The 12,466-nt window shown below is 39.9% G+C and overlaps 1 protein-coding gene across 1 annotated transcript in view; it reads right to left on the bottom strand.

Moving 5' to 3' along the window:
* Window positions 1-5,692: 5,692 nt before the first annotated feature.
* COMMD5 (COMM domain containing 5) overlaps window positions 5,693-12,466 on the bottom strand; it is a 17,530-nt gene continuing 10,756 nt past the window's right edge. The window contains 3 exon segments of the mRNA XM_068411884.1: window positions 5,693-6,229; window positions 8,765-8,840; window positions 10,012-10,107. Coding sequence (XP_068267985.1) covers window positions 6,128-6,229; window positions 8,765-8,840; window positions 10,012-10,107 — 274 coding nt within the window. The 3' untranslated portion in view covers window positions 5,693-6,127.

Here is a 12,466-nt window from a genome sequence, read left to right as displayed (position 1 = left end):
GCACTAGTTGTGTAACTGTGTGTGCTAAATGTAGCCTAGGGAGAAGATGAACTGTGCTGCCACAGAATAGAAGTTGTTTTAAAAGAAGTTATCTGACATTTTTGTTTGCAGTTTTATGTAGATCTACAGTTACAGTTTCTAAAAATGTCCATGATATATATACATACATTTTCAAATAAAAATATAGGACACTTTTCACACTGTCTTAAAATCCAGAATTTGTGATTTCTGAGGATATTCTATTACTGATACTCTTGGCCTCCTCACAAAGCTCAAGAGAGGGGATGAAGGAATTAACTTCCCATTTCTTACTTACAGAACTGTCTGGACTCCACAGCTTAGACTGTGTAAGCTAAGCAGGTATTAAGGGACGAGCCCTGCCTATGGGGTTTGAATGGACAGGACACAAGATGGAAGAAAGGAGAGGGAACGGGACTTTTGTAAGACCTTGTTTAGAGAGGATACTTGAGAAAGTTCAGATGAACTTAGATTTAAAGCGGAAAATAATTTAAATCCACTTAAGTTCTGGATCTTAACTCTTAATAATATACACTTTAAATTAATGAGGGCTACTTTTGTGATGTTTATGCGTCCATGTGTAGGCAATCCTTAATCTTATACAGAAAGTCAGATACATAACTGCACAGAGAAGCCAGCCATCAGACCCTTCAATTGTCTTTGATTCCTATGATGCTAAGACATTTTGCACCTGCCAAAAATTTGGTCCCTGTCTCTAGGGCTCTTGAATCTTTAAAAAAAAAAAAAAAAAAAGTTCAACATCTAACTGTTGTTCCCAGGCAAGTCCTTTAATTAGAAAAAGGTCAATTGAATAACCGCTGATTTCAGTAATTCTGCCATCACTTAAGTCAGACAATAATCCAAAGTATAGCACAGCCTGCCATCAAATAATTGAAAGAAAGGTGGGACAACTGAAGCACTTAAAATTTCAGTTAAGCAGTTCTTCAGAACAGTTAGAAAGAATCAGCGTTTGTGCTCAGAAGTGTGAGGGTTTCCCACAAGACTCAAGATTGCTAACACAGACTTCTTGCTTTCCAAACTTTCATGCAAGAAAAACTCATACTATAAAAGAACAAAACCCTTAACAAAAAAAGAAAAAAAGAGAAGAAAAATGCTTTCATGTAGCCTTGAGGTCGACAGTTGTCTCTATTGCAAAACTATAGTCTCAGCAACCCCTCAGCGTGTTATTTTATAACCATTGTCCTGAAAACCACCATGAGTCAAAGCCTATTCAAGCGAGGGAAAGTGACATAACCACTGGTTACCAGTAGCAATGCAATGACAATCTCTCTATCAGGGATACGCCACCAGTATTTACATAGTTACATAGCAGACACTTAAAGAGATAAGTCGTGGTATAAAGGGAGGGTTTCTAGCAGCACTTGAATTCAAGATAGGGAATGGAAATAGATTATCATCGAAAATGTAATCAGCACCTGTGCTCTGAAAGGAGCTTCCACAGTTTCTGTTTACAATGTATGAAAGCATCCGCAGGGCTAGCTGACAGGCTGAGCACTCGGGACTGAAATGAGTCTCAAAAAAGCACTGTGAAATGTACTTCTGGGAATTCTCTTACACCAGCAGGGATGTGGCTGAAACATTTCAGGAGAAAAGGGCAGCTGTGCTTACGAACGACTCCTGTGGTGGAAGCTGTATGCTCACGAGCATTCAGAACACAGACCTTTATCCAAAGCCAGAAAACAGTTAAGACCTTATCACGGATGGCCCGTGGGCAACAACTCCGTGACTTCTTAGGGGAGAAACCAGCTGGCTCTGCCTGTGCTAGTTCCTGGTACGCGTGGTGCTTGGTAAATGTTAGTACTTTGTGGGGTGTGACAGGTACAGAGTGAGCTGTACAGTCACTAACAGCAAAATATTTTAAAGCCAAGATACTAATTTACTGTTCACTAGAAGGCAAACAACTACAAAATATTTGATTCTGACATCAGGCATGGCTCTGCAAAGACTGTTTTAGCAAAAACAGCTGTGTAAATTGAATGTACATGCTCGATCTAGACATGCTGGGGTGTTTTTATATAACAGATCCTGAAAGCATGGAGTTTTCATACATTCATACATATATTCATGGATTTGGAGCAACAGTGGGTCATGAGGTGTACTTGATTAGAAAGCAAAAAAAGAAAAAGCAACCCCCTACCTACCTGCATTGTTCATGAGATCAAGAACGGATTTATCCTTCACTTAAACAGAAGTTGTTAAAGCTAGGAGGTGACTCACTCTGCAAAAGCACGTCTCCCTTGTATGATTTTTCTACAAAGGGCGGTTTAATTTCTTCCTTCTGATGACAATGAGCACAGTACTGATCTTCCAGCCCTTAATGGCTGGCATAACAGGCGGTATGAGAGCATGACTACATTCTTCAGCCGCCTTCTGGAGCCATCATCTGCATCACACTTGGAGACCACAAAAACAACCAACAAACCTGTTTCTTTCCCCTCACAAACACAACTGAGCCAAGTGTGAAATTCTGCCCTACTAGTCACACCGACAAAGCTCCTTCTCCACTGGAAGCAGGGATGTGAAAAGTCACGTAACAAATACAGCCACAGATGGCTTTTTGTTTTCAAGTGCTCTGCACACACTGTAATAGTCCATAGGCAAAACCAGATTTGGACTGATGGCCCATGGAGTTGAGCCAATTAAAAAAAACCCAAGAGGGAGGTCTGACCGTTACGTCAGGAAGCTGCGCTAACTTGACCGTTAGAGAACAGGAAGTGAAAACACGTGAGTTCTTGTGTGTGATTTTGCCACTGAATCTCTGAATGACTTCTGGCAGCTGTCTTTAACTCTCCTTTTGCATTCAGCCTACTGTGACTGCTCCTGCATGCACCAGGCATCTCTGCTGTTACACACACATGATTTACAGTGGAAAACAATCAAGGTCGAATTCTATTTTAAATATGCTTTGACACATTAATCTTGAAAAGAAAGGCATAATGTTCCATAAACTATAAAGGAAATGAAAGAAAAGTTGTAATGGAGAAATTTATGTTCATATGCCATGGTTAGAAAATAGCTAGAATTAAGACATTCACAAATACATTAGCCAGTTTAAATAAATGCATGGCACCATCAAATAGAGAAAGCAACAGGATCACTGGGGTTTGTTTTTCATGGGAAACTACCAGTAGAACCTGTGAAAGGTCCTTTGTCACCTACTGGTCTGTGAATGGTGTGTAATAAGGAAAAAACCAGTGCCCTTCCCGTGAAAACCTCCTACCTTCCTAATTGATGACTGACTAGTGATCAGCTTGACAAGACCTCTGGACCGACAAAGCAAGCATCCCAGTCAAGTTGTATCTTTCACTGTGTGATACAGAAAGGGGGATTCACAGTGTGTCCTTGAAGCGTAGAATGAGTTGGATAAAACAATTTCTGTTCAGACATACTCAGATTCTTAGAAGGTTTCTTTTGTTCTGTATTGGAATGAAAGGGCCACAGTCAGAAATTCAGTGGAATTCAAATTCCAGAGTATTTTAATTGTGAAGTAAGAAGATATTTCAGTGTTGAACAAATATTTAACACATAATTCACCACAAAGTTCTGAGAAACCTAACACTAATTTGAAGGCTCCTGTTTTATCAAAACTGAGGAACTATCCAGTAGCCACTCCCACTAGCCATTTTGGTGACAACTGCTGTTTTACTTGAAAGCTCATCTGTCAGAAGGAAAGCCCAAATTAAGTCTTAAATACAGAGGAACAAAAATCCTGTGTTTAAGTACCCCTCAGTGTGCATGGTAAACCTCCAATTACAGTAAACTCCTGCTTAATGTGTGGCAAGACAAACTTAGACTAAGAGGTCCATCACCCCTTGCAGAGAACATGAAGAAAACAGTCAGGAAGCCTTTGCATTTCTGGAGAACATGGGCAATTGCTGTTACAGGAGAACAACTGAATGAATATATTCTGTCTAGAAGGTAAAGGTATTTATGGATTCTTCTGCTCTAACCAGTAGAAAAATACTTTGCAAATGTCTTGAGCAATAAGTCATCAACACACCCATGCAGTGTTCTGTTTGTCTTAAAGACTTCACTTATGGTCTCAGTCGAGATACCTTTCCAGTTCAAAGCCACATAAACCTAAACATTCAGAAGGGAAAGGTTATAACAAGGAACATAAAAATAAATGTTTTGTTTCACAGCTTGTGACAATGTAATTCCAGAAAGAAGATGAACAAGCTTCACATAGTAAAACCAAAAAGAAAACATCACATTAATGCAATCCACAGTCCACTTGAAGTTACAGGACCTCATTCCTCTTTACATGCTTTGGTGTGACCTGACCCACAGTAGTTAAGATGCAGTATGGATCAGACCTGGAAGTTATTGATGAGTAGCTTACAAAGACAGCAAATGGAACATGCAGCTTTCAAACAGTTTGACATCATGGCTGATGACAGGTTTATTTAAAACTACAGGACACATTATTGCACAGGTTTTAAAAGCTTTCTGGACCACAGCTCTTTAGCTGGCTTTAGATTGCTATGGACTGCTGTCAAAGAAGTCTCCTCTTAACAAGTATGACAATGAAGTCTTTTTATGCCTGTTGTGATTCTTAAAATCCAAGAGCCAAGTCATCCTTTCCTACACATCTGTGGGAGTGTAAAAGGCCTTCTGAATCCACAATTTTTATTTCAGTAGTTTTCTGCAGGGAGTGAGGGAGATGAAGGCAAGTTCTACAATCACAAAAAATGAAAGAGAAGCACAGGTGGTACTACTGAGGTGGAAACCCCGAAAGCAACTAGAATAAGCCAATGCTTAACAATGGTAGTGGCATGTGCTTTCTAAACTACCTTTGATAGCCAGATAAATCCTATAGTTCTAGGGTCCATGGCCTGTTCTGCCTTTCAGCTGTTACTCACAGCCTCCACATCTTTCTGCTGGGAGAAAACTCATTCAGGCGATGATTGAGGAATGCATCCCTTCTTGGCAAAACCCTTAGGGACATACTTGTGGTCCCACATCATTTAAATGAAACTTAAAACATACGCTTCAAGTTAAGGGAGTTCTTCCAAGGTTTGATTGTGGGGCAAAAGAGTAACTTAGAATAGAATATTTCAGATGATCATTGTAGGTCCCTTCCACCTAAGTCCAACTGCCTGACCAGTTCAGGGGCTGCCTGACCAGTTCAGGGAAGTTCAGCCTATGCTTAGCTGTTTTCTTGACCTGGGGGCTTGGACATCCTCATACCTGGGACTTTCACCCCAGAGGCTGTACACAGCCTCTTCACCCTGGGGTCTGACTGGTGTTGTTAATGAGTATATAGCTGTAGTGGTCTACAAGGTTACTGCCTCCTGCTGTTCGCCGTCATCGCAGCGCCAGAAGATTCTGCCCAGTAATAAGTCAGATGATTCTGTTCACATCGAACATATAGGAAATATATGAAACAAGAGGCTGGCAGACATTTCCAGTTAGAAATCTATGAGATTACTGCTATTTAGCCCATTCTGATCAACCAGATAAAGACTTGGATTGCACCTTTCCACTTCTGCAATTCCACGGATTTAGTTCTGGAAGCTCAGTCGATACTTCTTTCTTGATCCACAGACTTCCAATTTTCTTCAAAATTAGCCTTTAAATATCTGCAGCTACACCTCAGTCACTTAGTCAGAAGCCAGAAAGCAATTTTACTTATACAAAACTCAAGTTCACATTTGTCATACTAGAGCACAGGAGTGTTTTTTTAATTTTATTTTTTATTTGAGATATTGCAGAGCTTTCTTATGATACACATTGATGGGGCTTCCGGTAGCAGGCTTTCAAAAATAATTAGAGTGATGAATCATAATCAGAAATAAATGACTCTTACATCTATTAAGACAGTTGTTTAAAAAATGTTTGGATGAGTCATGCAAAAATGCTCGCAAACAGCATTATACTTTTTCATAGATATATTTTTGGTTTTCCTAACTCTTTATGAAAAGAGCTTGCGCTTTTAACGCTTGAATCGAAAAGGTATTTACAGCAGACATCATAAATGCTACATTGCAGTTCAGACAGGCAAAGCGGTGATGGTCCCCTGCTTTGCCACTCACAAGACACGCTGAGGGTTTTGGATCTGTTCTATAAACTCCCAATTAAAAAGTGTTCAGTCCTGGATCTTCAGTATGCTCCTTTTCTCCAAATCATTCATTTCCTTCAGTATAAGGGCAACATTGTATCTCAGTTCTTGAAACTTTGCAACTGGCACCTGAAACAGAATATTCAGGTTAGAAAACATGAAGCATGTCAGGAACTTTGACTAGGGCATGCCCATAGATAGGAAACATGCCACAGTGTCAGCCCAGTCTCTCTTAAAATACCTTTTTTTTTTTTTTTGACTTATGACAAAGGATTTGAGGTTAATAAAACTCAGTTAATTCAACTAAATCATCTGGGTGAAAAAGAAGAGGAGAATGGGAAAACCCAGAAATAACAGCTACATAGTACATTTTCTGTACTGCCTGATGTGAGAAAGGAAGTACTCCAGAACGTGAACTTATGGCTGCTGTGGTCAAGTAAGAGAGTTGTGGACTGGAAGGAAATATGAAGACACCTGGAAGGTCATGGAACCTACATGATTCTCAAGCAACAAATTCCAGATATTCTGCTTGTCCAAACCTGCAGGAGAAAGGAATTGAGCCTCAAAGCAAGAGATGTGGCAGCAACCTCAAGAGCAAAGAGGGCTGGGCACTGTCTATACATGGAAGGCAAAACATTTTGATTAAATATACAAAACATTTTCAACTGTGCAGGAGACTAATGGACTTTCCTTTACCATTTCAAGCCTGAGAAGCCAAATGGATGGATGTCTATTATCTGTTAAGACAGAGAACCACATGAGTGCAGGCACAGACTGGGTGACACAGATTAACAGTAGTGCAGGGCACAGTGCACGTGCTCACATGAGTACCAGTAGCAGTCTAGCTCTGCAGAGCACTGCCTCATTTACTCCACTGCTTTGACTACACTGAAGACACGCAGTTCTTTTGACAGAGTCCCTTGTCATACTTCTGCCTACTATAGCACAGATATCAATTATGTGAGAGGGATCCAACATCTGATTTGCATTTTACATATGCATCAGAAATGCATAAAAAGGCATCATGTCCTTTTCACTTTTGACACATATGTACAACAATACTCAAAATGCTGAAATTCCCACTGCTTTTTAAAAAATCTTCATGGTCAGAAATCACCTTGTGATTACAAAACCAAACCAAACCCAAGAGATCAAAGAGTATAACTTCTCCCTGTGGCATGCACATTTTAAAACTGTTCATAACAGAATCATCTTCTGGACTCACCATCTTACATAAGCCCTGTTAGTCAGCAGGACATGCTGAACGTGTTGGAATGAAAGGAAACTGAAGAGGTGAGGACTATATTTGCTTGCATATGGTACCTTGAACCAAAACACAGGTTTATCCCAAAGAGCTACTAACTGCGGGAAGACCACTCATCAGATACAGAAATTGTGTTCACAGCCAGATCTTTGGCATTCAGATCTAAGCAGCAGCAAAGAGCTGATTCTAAGAGAAGCACATTGTTTGCTGTCTGATATCTGCCACAGGATAGGCAGACCAACACATCTCCACTGCAGAATAGCGGTGTCTTCCACAGACTGACAACAAAAAAAAACCTAAAACCAAACCAAAACAACCAGGAACAATGCCACCAACACCAAGACTTGACATTATGTACCAGGAAATAAAGCACCAAATCTAAACAGTAAAGAATATATACTAGTTTTTATTCTCACAAGTGAAACTTACCCTGTTGTAAAGGGTTAACCTGAAGTCCATGGCATCATTTAAGTTCCATGGAAGGCCTCAAACAGAGCGTACAGGATGCTCTGAGCTGGACTGTCCACAGAGGGGTGAATTTGATCTTCTGTGAAGTGACACCCTCAACACTTCGCAATGTATTTGCACAGAATTTGTGCCTTCCTCAACAGCTGCCTTCTTGTGAAGCATTGTAACAGTAAAATCAGTCCACCTCTTTCAACCCACAGTGCTTTGGTGCTTCCTCCAGACTATTACTAACCCATGAACCGAAGCCAAAATCTTTACAGAGTTCAAATGTAACAATGCCTGCTGTGCACTGAATTCCTGTATGCACCACCATGTTATTTATAGAACAAACAGCATTCCTTTTCAAAGGTTAAAAATATGGAAGAGTTTATGCCAACTTCTGGTAAGCCTTTATGTACAGTGTCATAAATACTGCCACTGACTAATTCTGAGGTAAAAAGCAAAGAGTTTTTTTTACTTTCTTTCTAGCAGCAAGAACTGTACTGAAGAAAAAGAGAATAAAACCACCTCTGCTGCATTAGAGAATGTTACCATTCTCTACCAAATGTAGGAGGTTTAGAAGTTACATTATATAAACTAGCCCAGTAATTCTCCTGCCCTCAAGAGCCACCATCAGGTCTGAGTTACAGTTGATAACAAACCCATAGTTTTTAATCAAACCAGATATTATGCAACAGTGCTTTTCAGTAATTAATATTCTTCTAACAAATGAGGTTTCAGCAAAATGTGTGTAGGAACAAGGTATGAAATGATTTTCATTGGCATTTCATTATATATTGTACGCGGCTACACTGAACATGAAGGATTCCAAAGCAAACCAACCAACAATAATGCACTGTTTACAAAAGCTTTAATATTTTAAATAGTAATTCAGCTTTCTAAAAAGACCTTCAAGTGGTTTCTTTCTTATTTATTATGGCAATCGGACTTACTTCAAAGCGATGAGCTGTCCCATCTGAAAGCTTCATCATCATTAGAATGGACGGTTGAAGTGCACGGGCCAGTGAACTGAAATTATTTACATTATTAGTATTACAACAATCGACAGCAGCAGTGTGAAGAGTAGGGCACTGTACATTAACAATTTAAGATGTTCATGTAGGCTTTACATAGAGCACGAGTAATTTCAGTCAGAGTCCTGTACCTGGCTGGCTGGCAATTCAGGAACATAGGAGTCCTGTCCAATTTACCTCAGTAGTGAGACTAAAAATGTTTTTAATAGTTTAGTAACTGCAAGTTTAGGAGCATTTTCATTTTACATAATAATCAGTTTAGTGGAGATATGATAGGGATAAGAGCTGACCAAGTACTGCTAGTAATAATGCAGTTTTCTTATGCAGTTTACCATGTTGCATTAATACTTTCCACCCCTTCATACTTTCAACTGCCACCTCATCTGGGGAATCAAGCTCTTTCAGTCTTCATCCTAAATTTGTGGCTTGTTATTTTATTTGATGACCCAAAGAGGGGAAATGAGTCATTCTTGTGCGGCTTCCATCAACCGATGATGCCAAAGCCTGCTCAGGTACTGACAGGCATTACAGCCAGAAGCCATACCTCTTTGCAGAGGCTGTTGCTGGATGATAAACAAGAATTCCCAGGGGTGAGGCTGACTGGAAAGGAAAATAAGGGGAAGGAAAATAGAAAAGGATAATGTATTGCTCCTGTGTTGTTTGGGAATCATAGGATTTGCCTGCAGCTTGCAAGCATTATGCTTGAGGGTGTTTACCTATACATTTTGCTCTCTTACAGGTACACATTTTTTCTGCATAGCAATACCTGTGTGGTGCTCACAGCACCGCTCACCTGAGAGTCACCTGAACAAATATCAGCTCCATTAAGTTTTAAAATATTGAAAGAGAAACTCAAACTTTGAGTGAAATGTTTCTAGTACAGAGGTTTTAGAGATCCAAACAAATAAGGAGCCTAAAAAGTATAATTAGTAGAAGCTGAGGGCAGCAGCCTTTTGGGCAGGTCCATGTTAACAGCAGTAACCTGTATATAAACTGACTTCTACGCTGTTCAGAAAATCCCCTCCGTACCTTACCATTTAATGCTACCTGCCAATCCCTAACAGCAAGATACATTTTAACACTGTTAACATTTTTAAGCAGCACAAGAAGTCAGTTTAAGCTTGGGCAAATTAATTTCTAGGGTCATGCAGGATTCTCTTTTATACCTTGTGGATATAGCTACATCCACTCTCCACTTGAGGTCCTGGACACTTGGCAGTCTACTTCCTTGTGTCAGAGCCGTGCCTTCGGAAGCAGGACGCCTACAAAGTAAATCAGAAATGGGAGACTGAAAGGCAAATTCTTAAAAGAAACAACAATTTAAAGAGAAAATAAGATTCCTCAGAACAAACCTGTCTGAAACTTGTTTCTCTTCTACATCTATCCTCATTTAGAGAGGTCTGAATGAGTGGAGGTTTTGCGTATTTAAGACAGCTGTGCTCAGATTACCCACTTTTCCTGTGCTTAACTATGGTCCACGTTCAAAAAAAGGGACCAAGTGACTCTGTGTAATTCCAGTAAACTGATGTCACTATAAAGTTTAGTAAGAGTCACTGCGGTGGTTGGTGTATCTATTACTTCAATCATATGCAACTGTGAGGCACAGAAAGGCATCTGCAAATATATCTTTACCTTTATGCAGATCCAACAGGAACAAGCAAGCACGAATGAGACAGATGACTTGAGCAAAAAATTTGGAATAAGGTCACTGTGCTCCTTCAGCAGAAAGCATCTAGTATTAGCTAGCAGCAGTGTTTTAAAATATAATAATAATTAGGGTGTACTTTGAAGCATACTTTAAAAAAAAAAAAACCACACAGTGGTTCTTGCTAATCCAACATAATTTACAGACTCTTAAGTTCCTTACATGATGTTCACTGCCAACCCCAGCGCAACCTTCAAGATTTTTGCCTAGTCTAATGTGTAAGAAGCCAAGGACTTCATTTATTACTCATATTGCAGGAAGAATCAGGCTGATCAAGCCTCAGTTTATTTCTGTGAGGAAATATAGTTGACAGCAATTAAACTTCAGATGGTTGACAATCTTTAAAATTTTAACAGCATCTTAAGCTCTGGGTAAGTAAACAAGCCAAATCTGATACAAAGACATAACCACCACCCATTTTTAGATATATATGCAGAAATATCTTCAGAATGAGGTTACTCAACTGGTCCATTCAGGAGCTAGTCTGGACTTCGTGTTACTTATTTTTTTTTTTTTTCTTTTGCTAAGCATCCCATGTCTCTGAAAGTTATTTATGGTGCATTTTAAAGCTACTCCAGTACTCCTGCTAAGGGCAGGATAGGAAATGTTACATCCTTTATCCATGGTGCTAGACATAATCTAATTACAGACTTTACATCAGAAAGGAATCTGCTCTGAACAAATCAAGGACTGCAGGAATGATAGTCTAACATCCTTACTCAGATTCTTAGGTGCAAGTTAGTTGGTGCCTTTAGAAACTGCCCAGAAAGATCAATGATTTGGCAAGGTACACAGGACTGACAGGCTGAGATCCTCCAATACTCTTGTATTTAGCAAAGGCAATGTAAGAAAGAATTTTTCCTTTTTTTTGGGTGGGTTGGGTGGTGTCAGAAGTAACATGCATTCCTAATAGTCTGGTAAAGGAATGAGCAGAAAAAATAGAGGAGCTGGTTCTTACTCGCTGTCAACTACTGGATAGGAAGTAGGTCACCACATCTGGGTGCAACCATGAGGAGCTGGAGTCTAGATTGGTAATTAGCAGGATTAAACAATAAGAACAGGCCTTTCCCTCAGTGGCAAGCTGCTGCCAGAGTATTGCTTAATTTGGGGAATGCCTAAAAATAGCCACACTGCTACCGCTTCCTTGAGACATGCTAACTCCCATCAATGGAAGACAGTTCACTCAGTGCAGCACCAGCATTTTGGGGAAAGAAAGAGCAGAGAAAACAGGAAGATGTTCTAGTTAGTCGTGGTGGGAAAGGTCAGCAATGCTCAAACATTGAAGCTTCTGAATATTGTTAAGCTATGGCATTTCTGTGGCCGAACCACAAAGCTTTAGTTCTGGTCAGGACTGCACTTCAGTACCATTCCCTCAGAAAGAGTCACAGCTTTTATAGCTTAGTTTAAGCTTCTGCCAGTGCCTTCCCAGCTTGGACAATATCGCAACTGGAACTGCAAGAATCCTGTAAGGACGGTAGAATGTGCATAGTGGCCAACATACATACAGAAATCATACAGGCCATTAATCAAGCCATTGATTTATATAAGGAGTAGCAAAATGGAGCAGAAAAGACTCAATGGATCTTATATCCAAAACATATAGACTATAATTACATTTTGTAAACACTCTGTGCCAACAGCTGCAGTATACTGTCAGCACGTAGTGCAGGAGGCAGAAGTTAGAACAAGTAAAGCACCATGGATCAGCTAGAGACCATCCAAATTATACGTGGAAAAGGATGATACACCTGGTGACAGGATCATCTGCCAAAGGATGCAACAGAAGAGCACTCAAAGATGAAGGATTAGATAATCTGAAGCAGCAGCTGCCCTAACACTATCAAAACTAAAGACAAATTCTGGATGGTTCCCTATGCACAGAACAAGACATGCCTAGCAGGCCGCTGAACAGGGAG

Source organism: Nyctibius grandis, chromosome 13 (assembly GCF_013368605.1).
Source record: "Nyctibius grandis isolate bNycGra1 chromosome 13, bNycGra1.pri, whole genome shotgun sequence".
NCBI lineage: Eukaryota > Metazoa > Chordata > Aves > Nyctibiiformes > Nyctibiidae > Nyctibius > Nyctibius grandis.
Note: the sequence above shows the minus strand (reverse complement) of the source record. Positions and strands in the feature narration are given on the sequence as shown.